Raw genomic sequence first — 20,320 nt, forward strand, 5'->3', positions numbered from 1 at the left:
TTGCTTGGGTTGTTCTGGTAGATGGGAAGTGTGGCTGCTGACTATATATATATATTGGTTGCGTGGTTGGCGCTGTGGGACCGACAAGTCCGCGCCTAACATACTTTTTTATATACGCGCTTTTTTCCGTGCAGTTTATGAATGTCAGGGAGAGACTTCCACGATAACTTGACGAAAGCAAAAGAAAACGAAGTACATTTCATTTTCCAAGAACATAATACGGTAGCAGCAAGTCACACGCGATGACAAAAACAGAAGAAAGCCCCCTTCACTTTTTCGATATCTTCTCTACCCTACCAGGTACGGATAGTCATATAAAAATATAATGTTGGCCTCAATACTAACCCAAGCAAAGGCACATCCAAATCATGGTCCTCAAACGTCTTGAAAATCCGCATGGTCCTCAACTACAAAGGCATCCCCTACACGCAAAGCTTCCATTCCTATCCGGACATCGCGCCTCTCCTTCAGAGTCTCTCGGTACCTCCCCACAAACAAGGCCGATTTAAATACACTCTACCAGCGATATGCCACCCCTCCTCGGTCAAGTCGAGCCCCTCTGGTGCCATGATGGATTCTCTCCCGATTGCATGTCATCTCGATGAGACCTATCCGGATCCTCCGCTCTTCCCGTCTGGGGAGGCTAGCTATGCCCTTGCTCTGGCTATCGGCAAGCTCATGGTTCCCGCTGCACTAAAAACGTGCGATCTGCTTCTACCCAAAGCGGAGGAGGTGTTGGACGATCGGGGCAAGGAGTACTTCGTGCGGACTCGGACGGAGATCTTCGGGAAGCCGCTGTCGGAGCTGAGACCCAAGACGGAGGAAGGGGTGCGGGCGATCGTCGATGGGATGAAGGCGGATATGGAGGTTTTCATTTCCATGCTTCGGGGGAGAGGCGAGGGGAAGAAGAGTGGGCCATTTCTGGAGGGAGAGAAGCCGGGATATGCGGATTTCATTTTGGTTACTTTTCTGTCGTGGAGTCATCGGTTTGATATGGAGCTCTGGAGGGAGATTATGGATATGGGCAATGGGGAATTTAGGGCGCTTTGGCATGCTTCTGTGCAGTGGTTGGAAGGGCAAGGGGAAGAGAAGGAATGGGCTGTCCCTCAGTTAAGTACTGTAGATTAACGCGATTATGAATAGAGCTCAGGCGCTATATGTAGTTCACTTCTGATTATAATTAATCCTTGATATGAATACATCTTTCCAAAATTCAAGCAGTGGGGGACAAAGATAACTACTCCTGATCAACATCCAATATACCCGAGATAATAAAACCACACTCCCTGCATCATGTTCCTGTTCTCTCTTTGCCTTTTATTCCTCCACCGTCTTTTCGCGGATCGATTTCCACCGCAGCGAAGCCGACCCAACCAGGGAAAAAGCGCACATCACCACAGCAACATGAAACGTGTCTGTAATGGCGCGGCTAAACGCCCCAAGGACATCCGCTAACATCTCCGGCGGGATAGTATCGCGAAGCATCGTGACGCCCTTCTCGACCATAGACGGGTCGATAGAAGGAGCACTAACACGCAGATTCTCGACGAGTCGGTTGTGAAAGACACTTTGCCCAATAACTAGCGAAACAGAGCTGGAGAGAGCTTGCACAAATGTCAGGCTCGAGATGGCGATCACGACATCTTCTTTTTGCACAGCGACCTGCGGGACGAGAGTCGAGTTTTGCGATCCCAGTCCGATCCCGAGGCTCAGCAGTACCTGGAATATCAGGGATGATATCAGATTGGAGGAGGGATGTAAAGTGCTGAGTAGAGCGGCTCCCAGAGTAGAAATCACGGACGAGGCGATTAGGAAGGGGGTGTAGTATCCCACAAGAGAGACGAATATTCCTCCAGCGAGCGAACAGAACACCAAGCCCAACTGCGTAGGCAGAGTCATGAGACCGGATTTGGTTGCGGAAAAGCCCTCGACGGCTTGATACCAAATCGGGAGCTAGATAGACGTACAGGGTCAGCCATGTACAGATATGACGTTGTCACATGATGGGGTCGTAGGATATCCATACGTAGTAAATAAAGACGATCATAGCACCGCCGTTGAAGATTCCCCACAAGGTGATGCTCAGCATATCTCGATTGCACAGGATACGAAGTGGAATCGTGGCTTTGTCCCCCGCCCAGACCTGGACACCGGCAAACGCGGCCAGCATGATTCCGGACAGCATAAACAGGCCTCTTATTCTCCAGTCGTCCCAGGCATACTCTGATCCTCCCCATTGGAGAGCCAGTAGAAGGGCGACAGTCCCGCAGATCAGAAGTAGGGAGCCGGGCAGATCCATCGACTTGATTTTATCCTTCAAGCTTGAATGCGCCATTTTTGGTTGATTGGTGGGCACGAGGAATAATATCACGATCGCGGTGACCAGTCCCATGGGGAGGTTTATATAGAAGCACCATCGCCACGAGGCATGGTCGGTCAGTAGTCCGCCCAGCCTTTGCGTATTTAATTAGCCTTATTCTAATAACCATCGATGGAAACGTACAAAGGACCCGTCACTTTCGTCACTGCATGAACACAGCCAAGAAAGCCCATGTACACTGGTCGTTTATTCAAGGGGATCGTATCGGTGATGATGAAGAGAGCCCCAGAGTTGATGCTCCCCGCCCCTAATCCGGCAATGGAGCGACCCGCAACCAAGGTGGCAGACGACGGTGCGATGCCGCACAGAAGAGACCCGAGCTCAAAGATAGCCAAGCCGAGAAGGAACATCCGTTTGGTCGTATATCCTTGATACAACTTTCCCCACATCATCTGGGTGGCTGTGAAAACGAACAGAAACGAACTTCCGTACCACCCGACATTTTTCAAGGATTGGAATTCATCCGTGATGCGAGGAATAGCAGTCGCGAGAACCGTTTGGTCCTGCAAGATAAACGCGAATCAACATATCAGCCGTCCATTGCCCTCGATGTGTTGGCCAACAAGGACCCTCGACGCGACTCACCAGGGATACGCAGAAGATTGAAAGACACAGACCGATCGTGATAAGTAATTGCGGCCGCGATGACCTGGATGGGTCCTCAGTTCCCTTGGTGGCAGAGACGAGATCCGGTGGATTCTCTGGTAGGAGTCGGGTCGTTTCCGAAGCCGTCATGATAGTGCTCGATGTCAGACTGGTTCCTGCAACAGGAATCTACCGGTTGAACGAATCAAAGAATCAAAAGCCAACGCAAGTCGTGTGCGATGCTCGAGGTGGATTCAATATCACCACACTCATGACCGAGCCAAGTCTGCAGAACACGACGAACAGAAGTTTTTGAAAGGAGAGGAGATCGAAAAGTTAATTATTATGGAAAAACAAAGAAAAGAAAAAAGAAAACAGGAGAAAAAGACACAGACAGGAGAAACCATGCAAGGGGGACAGGCAAGCAATGTACTTTTATTTTGTGTACAGTACGAACAGTAATCTACTTCAAGCGTTATCATTCGACAATACCTGGTGGGTCTACGTATTATACATTTCCCATTGGCTGGTGACGTAACCTTGGTCAGTGTGATATTGTAAAGTAAACAAGCACTCGCGACGTGGAAAGGGCAATCTTTGGGGTGATCAACCATACTTGGCTTTTTGGCACTCTGCTCTGCACCAATCCAGGAGTCTTGATGCGTGCATATCAGCAACCCAGTGGACTGGCAGCACCCCCAGTTCCAATGAAGCTAGTTCTATCGATCTATCAGCTTCAGTGGCGTACATATCATGCAACCAGGTCTCCCCATCGAATTACAACAACCTGATTGGCTGGTCCGTCCAAATTAAAAAAATGATACAGTGCGACTCGGACTCAAGAACACTTGAATCAGTTAAACATATACACGTTTCACTGCGTTATTACCAGGGTTTAATACAGCTCACCTGTATCAGCCACACGGCCTAACCTTTGCTAAGTTATTGACGCGTCGGGTTTTCTATGGGAACCCATACCCGCCCCGAACCCGCATGGGTTTAGGTTTATGCTTAAATACGTATAACATGGTTGAGGGACAGAAGACTCCGAGGTTGTGGGTAGAACCCGAAACCCCGCAGAGCGACCCACCCCGGGTCGGGGCGATACGATCGATTACTGTATTATATATATGATACAGAGCTATGTCGCAGTAATCTATATTTAGATTATATTGTAAATGTACCCACTACGTAGGTCTCCTTGTGTTTAAACTGGTTGCTTTGGTATAAGTACAGAAATATGAGATACTCAGGAGTCAGGATCATTACGGAAGGTGTGATGTGATATAAGCCTCACTCAGCCTCAGTAGAAGTTAGTATGTGTGAAAAGGCCTAGCTCCCGCGGTCTAGACCGATTCAGATATAGCCCCATCCCCACCTCCAACCCCCCTGATCGCCTTCTATCTTAAGCGTCATGGCGAGAACAGCTCAAACTGCCCGGGATCCATCAGATCCACCCACATGATGGATGCAGCGGGAATATGTCGACCATGCAGGCAACACTGTCATTCTGGGGAAGGTGGCCGCCTACGAAAGCCAGTTCTATAGGCCGGAAGACGGTGAAGCTTACCGACTTCAAGTATACAGCACGACCCCCATCCAGCCAGAGGAGCTCAACAAGCTGTATGAATATCTTTGCTTTGACCTCAGCCAGCGCCCCTTTTTGGAGATCTACTCATACAACCCCCCGGATGGGCTGGCCTGCGTGGAGCATCAGCGTCGTGAAGTTGCTCATCGGAAGCGTCTCCAAGCCGAACAGCGTCATGGTGAATACGACGAGTCTCTTGCCCCTTTGATTCCAACGATGCGTACTGGCTTTGATGATCAGTTCATGTCAGGATTCTGTTTCCTGCTCACGTCGAAGAGCTACCTCCAGGGTTCATTCCGAGACAATGACCACGGAACGGGTCCCTTGTGGATTAGCTTCGATCGGAGTCTTCCATCCGCTGTGAAGAAGCTGGACATGATAAAACGCCTCGGAAGTCCAGCAACTAATCTTCGAACCTTTGCAGAGTGGGGCATTTTAGTCAACCCCGAAACTCGCGATATCAACGTGAAAACTACCGCCGATCAGAGCGAAATGGGCTCTGACCTGAAAGAGCTCATGACAGGAATCTATTCGACATATGTTTATGGGGAAATAGATTATGGACTTCATGAACCGCCCCCTCCCGCACTGTCCGAGACTCTGACTTTCCATCATACCCAGCAGATTTTGGAGCAGCAAAGGCAAATGATAGAAGGCCAATCCGTGGACTTGAATGTACTCCACCTTACTTGGGGACCTGAACACAAAACAGTCACGGTTACAAACTACTCTTTGGATAGCGAATATGACCTTCAATATGTCATCTACGTCCAGTTCCTCGCGGATATAGAACAGGACAAGACCGCCCTCCTGGAGACCGTTGCACGCACATTCACTGCTGGTATCATCTCCCATCTTCCTGCGTCCAAAACAATTTACTTTGAATTCCGGATTCCTGGCTCCTCCTCCTTGTCTTCTCTTTTATCCGCTCCGCCCAACGGGTTTGATGTCGGTGCCTCCCATGAGTTTGAGCCGGGTACCACCATGAGGGCCCTGCCTCTGATTAACCGTGACTTTTCTATTCGTCCGTTGCCTCATCACTTCTTTACTGTGGTCCTTGATAAGCCTTCCTGCATTCAAGAACCTGGTGTGCTATTTTATACTCTCTGGACCGATCCTCGGCAGTACATTGAGTCGCAAACCGCCGATATTATTATTGAGACTCGGCGGAGCGCTGGGATTCACGAAGCTGCAAGAAGGCTTGCAATGCTTGCAGTGGAAGAGAACAACCAAGATAGTGCAAGGAAGCTCACACGGGAGGAGCATATGGAATTATTGTCTTTGTCGCCTGAGGAGTATGAGCAGAAAATGATCTTTTAGCGTTTCTTCAACGGGAGGTCAAGGAGGAAGAGTTACATAGTGTCAGAGCAAGTGGTGTGGTATCAGATAAATCGACCTGGATCGGTTGAGACGTTTGAAAGATGAGAGGTAGTTGACATATTAAGAGTCATTTCCCGGTTGAAGTTCATCATTACTGCATGTGCACTGTTTGACTTGATGTAGCCGTGGCGATATTCATATGCAGGTATATTCAAACCCGTTGAGGGAAATAGTCGCAATAAAATTACAATAGTACTCGATCTTATGCGATATTAATTAGGCCGATCGATTCCTTGCTGGAATAATAGACGGTCTACAACTTATATGTTAATTTGTACTTTGGTATTTTAAAGTAGTAACTCAACACTTATCAGTTACAGACTTCTACTATTATCTCAGTCAGTCCTCTATAGCCTATGTGATATATGGAATACCCCATCACTTCTCATAGCGTGACGGGACATGAGTTGTGATAGAAGCGAATTGCTAAATATCAAAGGTAACAAGATGGAGAAAAATCGCGGTGGACATATATTGGGCGAAGTCGAATCCGGGTTGTAGGACGCAAACATTGTGTTGATGATCCTCCATCTCCTTACCTTAACTATGATTCTGTCTCACCGTGTCACATATTGAACTATTGTTTCAAGCAACCGGCACAGTAACAAAGGGGTGGGGAAACTAGACCGTAGTGTTCAAATGCAGGTTCGTTTGTAATAGCCATGATTAACGTAATACGCCGAATGTTTCTATCTATAGCGAATGACTCAATAATGTTCAATGAATCTCGAGAGGGCATCACGACACTCAGTATGCTTTATCATACCATCCCGTGTCACCACCCCAGAGCTGTGATTTGGCCATAGCGGCAGATGCCGGTGTCTCATAGAGTCTTACAGAGGTATTTGACCCGGCGCCTGTGTTTTCATACTCCATGAAAATCCTACTCAAGAGGTTAATAACAACCATTTCCCAATTTATCACTAGGAACAATACATACGGTGTAGCTCCTTCGGCCATTGGTGCCCAGCCTTCGGGGTGGACGACACCAGTTAAAGTGGAGTATTGGTAGATCACCCTGGCAAGGGGACGCCATGGTCTTCCTAGGAACACCTTCCCATCGACGATGGCACCGGCGGCCGCAGTTATCTGAGAATTCTTGAGTAATGGTCCTACAGGTATCCTATTATCGAAGAATTTGTTTTGAACGTACCACGCTGTGATCAATAACATACTATGCTTGGTCCGTGCCGTAGGTTCGCGAACTGGCGGTGATGTATCCTCCTCCTGAGGATGTCATGGTGCCTATAGTACAGCAGAAAAGTTAACTTATGGAAATATGTACTGGGCAGAGCTGTCTAAGGACACACACATTCACCAAACCAAGCCGCAGCATCTCCGAAGATATAGTCAACCGCACCTACAACGCTCCCAGTGTCAGTCATCTTTACTCTAAATATGAGTGATATTTATCACACTTTTAATATAGCAACCGAGTAATATTGCATGCCCGACTTGGCGTATAGGGTATCTTGATAAGATTTGAAACCACAGCCGTAAAAACCTTGGTGCAATCCAATACCGGTATATGCAACGGCCTAGGTCATATAGCATTAATCTTTCAGATTCAAACGATGATAGAGTGTCTCGTGCGGCATACTGGCCATCTGTTGTATTCTCAATGTTGACATTGTAAAAGCTCACATTGTGGTTGCTAACCCAAACGGTAGAGCTGGCATCGAGAGAGCCCGCATCATATTAGCGTACCATGACTCGCCTTTGAGGCATGAGTCAGTTGTCGTCTTTAAGCTTGCCCGTCTACGGAGTACCGAGCATTTCCCACATGGCTCGGATCAATTGACTAAGGCGGCCAAGGCCAAGCCCGTCTTGTTGAAACAATGTTTTAGCTTTGTACTGTACGAATAGGCATTGTGCTGTATAGAGGCTTATGAGAAGGCTTTAGAAGCTTGCTAGTGAATTGCCATCTCCAGAAAGGCCCCAGTTTACACAACATATACCGTGCCGTATACATGGTAGACGCTTGATATGAGATCCAGACTACCACCACCGGATCCGTTGATCAATCCACTGAACATTGCCCGGCGTGCCCTCCTCAGTTAGAAACACCTTTGCCGGTGAGTTACACTCTTCCCACGTTTCTTTGTCTAATATCACACTATAAATGTATTCCCGCCGTGCTCCAACATTCCATCCAGGCCCAATATTCTCATACACTCCCATGAGCGTTTGCTCCGTAATGGGCGCCTGCCAAAGCACATACCCACTATCCTGAATCGTACCATCTTCGTAAGTCTCCGCAAAGATACTCCGATGTCCACTATTCCAGGGTCTACCGAGGGCACACCGTCCCTTCTGCTCTACCACAACGGAAGCATTCGCAGCATTGATTGAAGAGGCATGCACATAAACCCCGAACTTATTGGGATACGTCATGTTCGTCCCCTTCCAAGCCGTGATCCCACCTCCATACCCCTGAAGCACCAAGTCACACAGTTCCAACCATGCAGTGCCAAACCCATACAGGAAATCAGTCTGTTTGGCCACGATGCTGGAGTGGAAATAAGCATTCCCCAATTTTCCAACATATACCGTATCCTGGTAACTGTAGAACCCGGAATAATAGAACCCGCCGTTGGCACGGGAGAAGCTCAATGCATTTGCAGGACCGGCCGACTGTTCGGCGTAGACGTTCCGGAAATCAATATTGTAGGTCCGGAAGTCGCTACACCCGAAAGGTGTTCCATCTGGGACGGCGAGACCCTCGGGTCCGGACCCTGTCAGACTTGCGTTGAGGGTCGGCGCAACGATCAGAACGCTGGTGTAGACATTGTCCGTGTAGATTCCTTGCTCGGTGGCTGCAACCCAGCGGACGTGAACAGAGTTCGTTGAGGCATTGTGCGGGCTATTCGATTCCCCGAGCAGTGTCAGGGGCCCCGGCTGGGTGATATTCAGTTGTTCCGTATAGGTTCCCGAAAGGATGAGGACTGTGTGGCTCGTGTCATCATGTGGGAGGGAGTCGATGGCGCCTTAGATAGTGCGGATGTGTGCCTTTTCATTCGGAGCGGAGACGAGGATTGTGTTCTTTGGACAGCCTTCAAGGGGGTTTTCTGGCGTTAAGGCTTGACATGCTTCTGGGAAGGAATAATCTCCTCCAGATGGTTGCCCCCAGGCCAAGGAAACGACACAGATCCCAATGCAAAAGAACCAAGAAATAATAGCCATGACAATGATGTGTATCTCCAATATATCTGCCCGTTATAAGATGCCGACGTTCCCACCTTTTTAGACGTCCTCGTCCTTGGTTGGAGCGACATGATCGCTGAATCCTTCGAAGATGAGTTTAGACGGATTTGCCTGTTACTCTGAGCGTTTGATTTTGTCAATTTATCCTCTGCCTAATCAACATGTTCCCTAGGAGATCTTTAACATAGAAGTAGTGTTTACTTGGGCATGTCCACATAGCTTGGTATTGAGCTTCGGACTAATCAAATACTCTATTCCACCAACCACGTCGTCGCCGCAACTCTTATGTCTCCGCCATATTGTGCTTCTATAACGCCATTGGACAACATTGGTCGATGAATTTCCATCAATGGCAGTCTGTTATGAGGGGTACTCGTTCTTGCTATTGGAGATGTCTCCCGAACGTCGTCTACATCCTATGCTACTGATCGACTTCAGATGAACGCCCACTGGCCATTTTGTGTCAGTCTTTCTCGCAACTTGCCGTTTGGTCCTCTGCTTAATTTTCACATCCTTGAATACAGGAAATTCCCCATCAACCCACTCAACACTTGTCAGGAACGTCTCCCTTCCCAGCGGATAAAAATTCCCATACTCCCGCCTCGCGAGCATCACACACCACCATTGCCCATCCTTATCATAGACGAGGTCCCCATGTCCCACACACTGAACAACTCCACTTGACCCCTCAGCCGTCAACACAGGGTTCGCTAGATCGCTTTCAAATGGACCCCAGATACTTCGTGACCGAGCCATAGTAATTTTATGTCGAGCGTGAGTCCCACCCTCCGCAATCAGCAGATAATACCATCCATCCTTGTAATAGACGTGTGGACCCTCGGGCACCTTTCCTGTTGCACCAGACCAGATATCCCTAGCCCCAGTGAGAAGTTGTCCAGTGGCAACATCAATTTCCGCCTGCCGTATCACCGTCGCTGGATTCTGATCATATCCATAGATCCAGCTCCCCTGGACATAAACCTTCCCGTTCTTATCGAAGAAGAGACTTAGGTCTATACCATGAAAATCGAAGTAGATAAGCTTGCTATAGGAATTTGGATCCGAGAGGTCTATGGCTGTTAGAATGAAGTTCGACGAGTGAAAGTCCGTATTACTTGGCATATTGGCTGTGTCGGTGAGGTTTGTGCAAACAATGTAGAATACACCATTATGGTACCGAATGGTCGGGGCGTGTATGCCACCCGTGAATAATTCTCGGCGCGATGCGTTGTTATCTTTGTTGTTGCTTGATTGAGGGAGATTTGAGAGGGCCGATTGATAGCGTTCCCTATCAGTTCCCAGTTGATCAAATCCTTGGACTTGTGAATGGGGATGCCGGGGAAGAACTGGAAGCTGGAGTTGGCCATGTAGAAGACATCCCCTACGCGGATACATGATGGATCGGAATAGAAACCGGGGATGATGGGGTTTGTGAAGGTGGACATGTTGCACCGGTATGAAGGATTAACAAGTGTGTTTAATCTTAGCTTGGCTGTCGTTGAGGTTTATCGATAAGGTCTTTTCAACCTTATTAGTACGTGAAAAACAGGTTGTCTAGATAAGATGGCATTAGCCTGAATCGTTTAAACTGCCAATACTCCCGGGGATCTGGTTGGACATGACTCGGGTATGTTGGTTAATGCTTATTGTATTTGAGTGCTCTTAAACCCATTCTCACTTGTGATTATCCACCAATCAGATGCCATCGATCCCCTCATAGCTATCTAGATCAGAAAATAGGAAGGTATACCTACCGTAATACCGAAATAGAGCAATGAATAATGACATATATGAAGCGGGGAGGAAGGCATTACTGATATAGAGGCGCAAATACTCCATGGCTCACCAGGTTGTTCAGTGATTATGTTTGGCATAATTGGAGCTAATCTACAGATAACACAGTTAAATAAGAAGCCTTACGTTAATGCTCTCGAACTGTAACCATTATTTAATCCTATTCGGTATCTGGTTATGTGAGGTCTGGGTACATTGCCAGTCTCTCATAAGAGACGTCCATTCTTTTGGGTATATGCCATGTTTATTCCAAGGCCAGGTTCAGAGGCTCATTGATATAGTGACGCTAGACTCGAAGACACTGCGGTCCCAAAGATAAAGCCTGCTTGCTACAAAAGCCGACAAGCACATTAACGGCTAACACACGTTGTCTCGTATTTTAACACATATCAGAAGGCTGCGGTATGCGTTGCCTCTGTATCTTCGTGGGTATGATAATTAATCTATGGGAACTTCAAAGCGACGGAGAAAATTCAACAGCGGAGGCTGAAGACCCGGTTGTTCGGTGGTAAATGCTCAGTTGGCAGCGAGCCGCCCTAAGACATATGGCAGAGCGACACCCTATGAACTACCAGACTTGTTGAAGCCAACCAGGCACTTACAGAAAAGTAAAAGCCTGGATTCCTGCATTGCCAGTATGTTTCTAGCATGCGTTTCCTTTCGCTCTGAGACTACCGGACTGTGTTGCCAGTCTACCTCCAGCGACGCAAAGGATAGAAGATTTTGGTCTACATTAACGCAGCAGAGATCATGAGAATTTCATATACAAGATCGTTTTATTATCCAGGCGACCCACTAGCCTCCACATTCCCGGAACCTTTATGCGAAGATATGCTATTGGACCACGTTGCATTCAGGCTAGGCGCCCCGTCCTGCATTAACCAAACCCTTTCAAGTATATTGACCGGCAATTGAAAAGCTAAAGGAGTTAGAAGACGGGCCGAGGATAAGAAGTATTTAATATAAGTCGTATGCTGGTCGCCAACCTAAACCTAGGTTGTTTCAATTGCCTCAGTTAATATGACATTGCGATCGATTTCAGGGGACATAAACCCTCACAAATTTAGAGTGGTCATTGTTGGCGGCTCAATCGCCGGCCTGACTCTGGCCCATGCTTTAGCTGCCAAGAAAATTGACTTTGTCATTCTCGAGGCTCGTGAGGAAATCGCTCCAAATGTTGGCGCAAGTATTGGCTTCACCGGTAACGCCCACCGGGTCCTGGACCAACTCGGTGTGTGGGATGAACTTGCGGAACTCGCAACCCCCATAATCCACAACTATGCATGGAATGATAAAGGCCATCAACTTGGTTACACGGAAGCCTTTAAGCTATCTCAAGTTCGGTTGGTTCCCATGTTCCCCTGATTGTGTGGTGTATACAGTTGCTAAGTACATGGTAGTCATGGATACCCAGTCATTTTCCTTACGCGACAGCAAGCACTGCACGTGCTCTGGGATAAATTGCCTGACAAGAGCCGTGTCCTAACTGGTAAAAAAGTAGTGAAGATGGAGCAATCCACTACTGAAGCAACGGTGCAGTGCCTTGATGGGTCTACCTACACGGGTGATATCGTTGTTGGTGCCGATGGGGTGCATAGTATTATTCATAAAGAAATGAGTCGACAAATGGAAACGATTCAGCTGAAAGATTCATTGCGCTCTGAAAATAAGGGTATCTCCACTGATTGATGGTACTCTGCTTCAATGGTTGCTAACAATTGATATAGGAATGGTCATGCAATATCGCGGTGTCTTTGGTATTTCATACTCGGTTACAGGGATCAGAGAAGGAGAGATGCACAATGTCTTTGTAAAGGGGGCTTCGATCCTTGTTATTGGCTGTAAGGACCATGTGTTTTGGATTGTTGGAGTCAAGATGGAAAGAACATACTACGCCTCAGAAGCTCTTCGTTTCGATCCGTCGCAACTGGAAGATAGCCTTGCATTTTTGATGAACAAATACGTCTGCGCAGGAGTTCAATTTAAGGAGGTATACCAGCGAACTATTCGATGTAATCAGCTGCCTCTTGAAGAAGGTATGTTTAAACGATGGAATAGTGGAAGGGTAGCTTGTATTGGGGACTCGGTACACAAGGTACGACTATTCAGCTATTTGACATGACTTCAATTGGCCATTTCTGTTAACCCGATTTTAGATGACTCCAAACCTTGGCCAAGGAGGATGTTGCGCCATAGAAGATGCCGCAACCTTGGCCAATACGATATTAGAGATTGTGGAAACCCCAGAAAAACAGCAGGTTCCAAATATCGAGACCAGACTGGAGTTCTGGGCAACTGCGAGCAAACCTAGAACGAGGCTGATCTGTACCTTGTCAGAGAGTGTGATTCGGATGCAATCGCTAGATAATGTGGTCTATGAGATTACTGGCCCACTCTTTTCCAAATACTATATGGACACCTTTGCAGATCTCATATCTGACATGGGCGTGGGTGGAGAATGCATATCTTTTCTACCTCTACCAGAACGTCAACATACCGGGACGATGCCGTTCGGAAAACGGCATTATATCGGGGCCCCCATTATACCATCCGGCCGTCTATTTTGGACTATCCCGCTTCTGATTTGCTTCTTCTTAGGCATCATTACGTCTCCGGGAAAGGCCCCAGCTTCAAGCTCTTGGGACATTTATTCTGTGATTGCGGACTTAGGAATCTTCCAGGCTATTTGGACCATGGAAAGCGCAAGATTTTGCAATGTTATAACCTTCATGAGCTTGTAAGTCTTCTTTGCCTAATATTATTGGGATCCTGGAAATCTAATTGCAACATCAACCCAGATGCCTTCCCATTTCACTACTAGCCCACTCAAGCGTAGGCCTATGGAGAACAGTACCCGCTTACTTTACTGTCTACTATATGTTCTCTGCATCGAAACGTCTCATTCCCGACAGCCGTTGTATACGATTATCATATGCCAAATCGATGATCCCTGCGCTGATAGTTGGCTTCTACGTACCCTCACTATGGGCTTGGAGCTGTCAATGGTCTTCGCTTCAGTTACTCCTTATACCGGTTATTTTTAGCTTCCTGCATCGCTTCATGTCCAGCTATATACAGGATACGACTGTTGAAGACAGAATACAACGTCCAACAGCCGATCTGCCGTGGATCAGGGCGTCATTTGCTTTGACAATTTTAATCTCGGGCGGCATCTCCGTATGCAGGCAATTTGAGGCCACTGGACATCCCCTCTCTATGACTTTCGAGGCGATTCTGAACGCCCAGACAATAGGTATCGGCAGCGCAGTGATCTGGACTATCTTGGAGTTAAAGAATGTGAGTAAAGAAAAGAAGCTACATCTACCCTGGTTATACATAGCTTTGGCTCTGCCTTTATGCCTTATCTTAGTCGGACCAGCAGCAACGTTTGCTTTGGGATGGGGTTTGAGAGAGGAGGTCCTGGCTAGAGATGATAGAGAGAAAGCGTTGACAGATTCCGTTACTTCTAAGGCACATGTGATGTGATGTGAAGTGGCTTTGGAATTGCTATTTGAGACTAGTTATCGTCCACAATGATGACATGTCACGTTGATATACTATCTAATAAGGAGCCAGATTCTTATCACCAGTTATATCCAGGCGTTGAAGACTTGCCTGTATATCGAATTAGAGTTAGATACTAATTCTTTCATTATATTTTGGCAACACTTGCCATCCATTTGTTTGCTAGACTACTAGCCTTGCCCGCCCTGTTGTCTGAATAACCACAGGCCAAATATCGGCGGTAAGCTATATAGATAGAACCCAGAGCAATCTGAATCTTACATTTAAATTGATGTGATGTTTTGGTCTTTTGGAATGGATGGGCCTGGATATACCCTTACACAGGTGTACATTTCTCTACAACTCTGACTTACTCTAGAATTTTACCCAGCAACCAATCAGTGACAAAGATATATATAATCACAAAGATGAGTTATTCTACTAGCCGTTACACCTAAGAATATTACATAAACTACGACATGATTGTATCTCTATATACAAAAGCGCTGCGTGGATCCAAGTCAGGTTCCTCCCATTCCGGCCTCCTAACCATATGACCATCACCCCCTCTGTTTCACTGCTCCATATCTGTGGCCGTCTACGCCTCGATTGTCCAATGCCAGCCCATACAATTAAATCTGGCGAATTATGAGCGGTCAACTGTGTTCAAACGCCAGGATGACGCCGCCTATGCCAACATAGCCATTTCCTATGTGCTAAAACTATCCAGCTATATCCTAAATCTCTGGACAGCAGCGTGAACGAGCGGGATTGGCAACAGCTAGCGGATAGTGTAGAGCATTGGTAACAGTCACGGCCTGTGAGCTGGCAGCGACTGCAATACAAGGAAGCGGATTTCGGTGATGAGAGACCTTTTCCTGAGTCGTGGATCATGTCTCCTTCAGCAGGTCTGGACTCCTCACTACGTGATTTTGAACGTTGTATTGACACAGGATAGTGGTCGGGCTACAGTATTATCATACGTGTTGTATTTTGCTCACTCTGTCTAATCCACATTGAGGTGTCTCCAGCGAATATGAGCTCGCGCGGTTGCGACGTGTGGGCGAGGTAAACCTTTCTTCGCATCTTCTTCAAACATGTTGCTAAGTGTATTCCTGTTTACATAGAAGACCGTCGCATCACACATTGTTCAGGTCATCGGACTATCCATGTCTAATGAAACAGTGGCAAACGGTTACTTCATGGCCTGTCATCTCTTGCACCGTTGTAAGGATATCCGTTCCCAGCCCCTTCCTTCCCTCGCTCATCGGACTCATATTGGACTAGATAGATATAAGATACGACACCCAGATGAGCAACGTGGTTCGATATGCTTTCATGAACGGGTCGAAACGGATGTCGGTTGGCGTACGACTTGGATGGTGCGGCATCTGGAACATCAATGGGGGAAGCTTTCTGGGCTGGACTCGAGTACTGGACCTCCAGTTTTATGTAGGGAATGTATTTACTATAGAAATATATAGAAGCATGGGAGTTTTGGGACGTGTTATGCTTTCTGTATTTACGTGAACATCTAGGCAGCACTTTTACCAATACGCCACTGTCTTTCCAGGTATAGATATACATTAGCCAACTTACCAGACAAATATGATAACCGATTCCATACTCACAAGGGTGTGGACGAAGCACCCCAAAGGATACGTCTTACAATACTATCTGTCAATAAGACTAAAGGGCACATCGTTTCATCATTGCACATTAATATTCTTCGAAATCTAAATACTCTTAAACTAGCCATCAAAACTGCGCCGCCAGATCTTGATCGGCATCTCCCCCAAAATATGATTCATCGACTCAAACCGCTTTGGCTCCCAGTCCGGATACGGCAACGCAAAGTCATACCGATGCACCAGAGTCGCCAGGGCCTTCGTCTGTTCCAGATACGAGATATTCCTCCCGATACAGGAGCGAGCGCCTGCAGAGAATGTAATAAAGTACGGCCCCAACTCCTTTCCAGCCTCACCGAGGAATCGCTCCGGAATGAACTTGTGCGGCTGCGGAAATACCGACTCGTCGTGGTGTGCGACATATGCGGATATACTGACCGAGGTATTTCCCGGTACCCACTCGCCTAGGATCTCCATGCCCTCGGGTGGCGTCTGTCGTGGGAGGCCGTGAGGTGTCGGTGGCAAGATACGCAATGACTCGTCTAGACAGGCACGTAGGTAAGGAAGATGCTTCACGGTGTCATAAGAAGCAACTATTTCATCTGGCCCCAAGACCCCATCGATCTCTTCGCGGAGTTTAGCCATGGCTTCTGGGTGACGAATAAGCTGATAGAGGACGTTGGTGATGGCAATAGCTGTAGTCACAGTTCCCGCGTTCATCATAATATTGACTTCTGCGGCGATTTCGCCGAATTCAAGATTATTAGGCCTGCCGTTTTTATCCTCCATCAGAGCTTGGAAGAAGTCATTTAGTTTCTCGCCTGCCTCGTATCGACGCAGACGTTCGCTTGACCGTCGCCAGATAATATGTTCCCAGGCATCTCCCTTTTTCTGGAGATTCCGGAAATAGGGAAACACGTCCACCAGCTTGTTTATGATGGGAAACCACTCGTAGTTCCACAAAACCATGCATTGCTTGATAGCGAGCGGGTATAAAGCGTCCCGCAAGCCACATTCGAATGTACTGCCGTCTTTGCGCTCGGCGACGCAGATATCATTACCCTTATCCAGAAAGCCCAGTTTCTCGGACAATCCAATATCAGCCATAGCATCCAGCGTGAAGAAGTTGATCCACGCGCGGATATCCACAGTGAGATCCTCTGCGCTCGGAACGAAAGCACGACCGCCTGACACCGGCGCTGCTGTACAGCATTTATCCAAGTGCTTGACCAAACGCTCGATCTTGTCACTAACTTTATACTCCCACGTTTCCAAGTTCTTAAGCGCGTAGGCAGATGACAGCACCTTACGCTTCCTGGCGTGATCTGCTCGGTCAACCACATCGGCTAGATGATAGTGGGTGCCGGCTGATACGATGTAGGATGGATCTTTGCTGGCTTTTGTGTTGTGGCCGTAGATATCCTTGATTGCGCGGACATCTCCGTAGGAGAGTGTGTTGGGCCCTGTCCGGATTACCGGGGACTTTTTGTGTAGTTCTGACAGTTCTTGCGATCGGGCGCCTCGGGAGGCCATGAACATGAATGGGAGGACGGACATTCCTGAAATGGGGTGTAGGTTGGGGTATTTTCGGAGGCCTGGAGATCTTAGGTTAGCCACGATGCTTTGGATGTGGGTTGTGTTTGTGTGGTCAGTCTACTACACCTTTCGGGTCACGGATATACTCAATAAAGGGGAAGACAAAGAAGTATAGGAGGGTACAAAGCCCCCCTACGGCGGCATATGGGGCAGCAAGGACAAGAGATAACATGGTGGTTGACCTATGTGATACACTGAACTTGTGGTCTACGAGGTTGTTGTGTAGAAGGTTGTCACCTACTTATATCCAGAAGGCAAGGAGCAATAACCCACAAGAGAACCATCCCACTGCCCCTCCATCGTGATACTAATCTAGGAATACTTGTCTTAACCACGACAACACACACTTCCCCCTCCATCGTCAACCATACGAATCTAGACTGTGGGGGATCTGCAGTGGAACCCTGAAGACGGGGTATGTTTCCTCTCCGGGTACGAGCGGATCAAACCTTCCAAGTGGGGAATATTTCCCTCTACGGCACAGAAACGAAAAGGGAAAGTAATGTTCATCCAACTGACATCATGCGGTTCACGAATCGTTGATTAGCGCATTTGGGTGGATGATATACTCTTGGCTTGCATGGAGTCCTGTTTACTAATTTTTGACGGCTATCAGGCCTGACTTGACTTCATTTTTGCGGGAGCCTCTCAGAACAACCCCTAAAACAGACGTTTTCATCAAATCCCCCAAAGGAGGTGAACTAAGTCTCAGATAACTTGATACGAGGTGTATTTACATTAGTCAGATGTAGTAAGGAAGATATACGTAACCGTCTTATGCATTTTAATCAGTCGGAAGATCGTTTGCTGTTCGAAATGACCAGGTTGGAGCGCTTTCAGAGGTGGATTAGCGTAGATGCCCAATATTATATTATCACATTTGTATTCGCTGCCTAACATTGTTTCCCAGAAGGAAATATTCGCTATATTCGTACATGAACCTAAGACAGCATTCGTGATGGTCACTTTGTACTTTCGTATCTTAGTGCTTCGATGTAAGGCCATGACAAGTGCACCGGTTTGCCAACTTGAGCTAAATCGAATGGATATCCAGACTGAGATATCAAACCAAAAAAACAAGGTATTCCACATATTGAAAATAATGAATCCCTTATTGCACAACAAAAACACATTCTCTCTGTAATCTCCTTCCTCTACCTACCCCAGTATACCAAAGCTCACTCACCACCCCGTCTCCTCTCCTTCCTCAACTGCCTAGCATATCTAACCCCAAACCCATGCTGAAAGACCTCCTGCGACTCCTCCAGCGTCAACCCCGACATCTCCGGATAAAAGAAAATAATCAAAATCCACCCAATAAAGCACAGACACGCATAAAACCCAAACGCCCCGGACGGCGTAATCCCCTTCATCATCGACAAGAAAGCCGACGAAGCAATAAGATCCGACCCCCAACAACAACAAGTCATAAACATAGTCCCGATGGCACGAACCTCCGTCGAGAAAAAGTCCGCGCTCATCCACGCCGTGTTTCCAAAGGAGACACCGTAGAAGGCGACGAACCAGATGATGAAGACTAGGACGACTATTGCTGTTGGGGTGATGGTGTTGTCTTGTACTTCTAGGGTGTCGAGGCTCATGGGGATGTAGACGAAGGAGATGGCGACTGCTAGGAGGCCGGCTGCCATGCCACAGGCTGTGGAGACGAGGAGGCAGCGGCGGCCGACGGGGTCGACTGGGGGCATGTTTATGCAGGCGCTGACCATGTTTGTGCCGGATACGACTAGATTTACGGCTACCGGGTTGGAGAAGCCGACTAGGGCGAATAATGTGCCGGAGTAGTACATTTAAACGTTGAACCCGGACATCTGGGAGATGGCCACTAGAATGAGTTAACTAGAGGAAGAAAGGAAGGATGAAATAAATAAGATGAAAACGCACTCAATCTACAAGCACACACCAGGGCACGAAAGTGCGCAGGATTCCTGTTTAGTTCCTTGACTATATCCCACCGGCTGCGCCCCTGGGTTGATAGCTGAGCTCTTGGACGGTTTCACTAATCAGTTGGATCTTGGCCGATATCTGCTCTTCAGATGCATTGCTGAAGATCCAGTGGCGGACATTTACGGCTTCCTCGACTTTGCCATAGGAGATAAGTTGACAAGGTGATTCTGGGCATAGAGGAGGGAGGATAGCTAAAAAAATCGAGGGTACACCACCCAGGCCGACCATATAACGCCAGCCGTGAGGGACAGAAGCGAAAGCAGCACCTATGGCATAGCTGATCACTTGGCCTCCGGTAATACTGACATTGTTCAGTCCTACCATATGGCCGCGATATTTCATCGGAGCGATTTCGGCAATGTATGCAGGCACGATCATTGCTGCTGACCCGACCCCAAGGCCAACAGTCAACCTGCCAACTGCCATTTGCGGTACAGAATATCCTGGGGCCTGAAGAATGGCCTCGACGGTAAAGAGAGCGAATCCCACATACATAGGCCCTTTGCGACCATATTTGTCAGCAGTTAGGTCGGCAATAATAGCGCCCAGGAAGGGCCCTGCTGAACAGAGAGATGTAATCGCCTTTTCACTGGCGGAGAGTGCATGACCCAGACTGTTGTTATGTATACGAGGACGGCTAAAATAATCCCAGTATCATAGCCGAACAGCATGCCACCAATGGAGGCAGTTAAAGCC

The 20,320-nt window shown here is 47.7% G+C and overlaps 8 protein-coding genes across 8 annotated transcripts; 3 read left to right on the forward strand and 5 right to left on the reverse strand.

Moving 5' to 3' along the window:
- The first annotated feature begins 108 nt into the window (after positions 1-108).
- Positions 109-1,223, forward strand: ustS (glutathione S-transferase). The gene is made up of 2 exons (XM_041293433.2): positions 109-300; positions 356-1,223. Exons 1-2 carry the CDS (start codon positions 243-245, stop codon positions 1,126-1,128), a joined length of 831 nt encoding a protein of 276 aa, XP_041148346.1. The 5' UTR covers positions 109-242; the 3' UTR covers positions 1,129-1,223.
- On the reverse strand, positions 1,223-3,353 carry F9C07_1718744 (putative efflux pump antibiotic resistance protein). The gene is made up of 4 exons (XM_041293444.2): positions 2,966-3,353; positions 2,504-2,883; positions 2,027-2,453; positions 1,223-1,953 (listed from the first exon to the last, which is right to left on the reverse strand). Exons 1-4 carry the CDS (start codon positions 3,113-3,115, stop codon positions 1,318-1,320), a joined length of 1,593 nt encoding a protein of 530 aa, XP_041148347.1. The 5' UTR covers positions 3,116-3,353; the 3' UTR covers positions 1,223-1,317.
- An 880-nt stretch (positions 3,354-4,233) lies between these two features.
- F9C07_2166274 (uncharacterized protein) lies at positions 4,234-6,226 on the forward strand. Its single transcript, XM_041286620.2, has one exon. The coding sequence runs from the start codon at positions 4,434-4,436 to the stop codon at positions 5,871-5,873; it is 1,440 nt and encodes a 479-aa protein (XP_041148348.1). The 5' UTR covers positions 4,234-4,433; the 3' UTR covers positions 5,874-6,226.
- A 454-nt stretch (positions 6,227-6,680) lies between these two features.
- F9C07_9199 (uncharacterized protein) lies at positions 6,681-7,487 on the reverse strand (the record flags this gene model as incomplete). The annotated part of the gene is made up of 4 exons (XM_071511872.1): positions 6,681-6,816; positions 6,865-7,090; positions 7,240-7,293; positions 7,352-7,487. 4 exons carry the CDS (start codon positions 7,485-7,487, stop codon positions 6,681-6,683), a joined length of 552 nt encoding a protein of 183 aa, XP_071364652.1.
- A 350-nt stretch (positions 7,488-7,837) lies between these two features.
- F9C07_2246189 (beta-xylosidase) lies at positions 7,838-10,740 on the reverse strand. The gene is made up of 3 exons (XM_071510036.1): positions 10,315-10,740; positions 9,563-10,207; positions 7,838-8,878 (listed from the first exon to the last, which is right to left on the reverse strand). Exons 1-3 carry the CDS (start codon positions 10,580-10,582, stop codon positions 7,932-7,934), a joined length of 1,860 nt encoding a protein of 619 aa, XP_071364653.1. The 5' UTR covers positions 10,583-10,740; the 3' UTR covers positions 7,838-7,931.
- A 1,185-nt stretch (positions 10,741-11,925) lies between these two features.
- On the forward strand, positions 11,926-14,747 carry F9C07_2285492 (uncharacterized protein). Its single transcript, XM_041293434.2, has 5 exons — positions 11,926-12,274; positions 12,332-12,603; positions 12,659-13,026; positions 13,088-13,668; positions 13,730-14,747. Exons 1-5 carry the CDS (start codon positions 11,952-11,954, stop codon positions 14,415-14,417), a joined length of 2,232 nt encoding a protein of 743 aa, XP_041148350.2. The 5' UTR covers positions 11,926-11,951; the 3' UTR covers positions 14,418-14,747.
- A 1,318-nt stretch (positions 14,748-16,065) lies between these two features.
- On the reverse strand, positions 16,066-18,006 carry F9C07_2285493 (cytochrome protein). Its single transcript, XM_071510758.1, has 3 exons — positions 17,901-18,006; positions 17,726-17,841; positions 16,066-17,658 (listed from the first exon to the last, which is right to left on the reverse strand). Exons 1-3 carry the CDS (start codon positions 17,957-17,959, stop codon positions 16,187-16,189), a joined length of 1,647 nt encoding a protein of 548 aa, XP_071364654.1. The 5' UTR covers positions 17,960-18,006; the 3' UTR covers positions 16,066-16,186.
- An 831-nt stretch (positions 18,007-18,837) lies between these two features.
- Positions 18,838-20,295, reverse strand: F9C07_2204534 (major facilitator superfamily domain-containing protein; the record flags this gene model as incomplete). The annotated part of the gene is made up of 4 exons (XM_071509586.1): positions 18,838-19,436; positions 19,562-19,655; positions 19,742-20,206; positions 20,254-20,295. 4 exons carry the CDS (start codon positions 20,293-20,295, stop codon positions 18,838-18,840), a joined length of 1,200 nt encoding a protein of 399 aa, XP_071364655.1.
- Positions 20,296-20,320: the final 25 nt, after the last annotated feature.

Source organism: Aspergillus flavus, chromosome 5 (assembly GCF_009017415.1).
Source record: "Aspergillus flavus chromosome 5, complete sequence".
Classification (NCBI taxonomy): domain Eukaryota; kingdom Fungi; phylum Ascomycota; class Eurotiomycetes; order Eurotiales; family Aspergillaceae; genus Aspergillus; species Aspergillus flavus.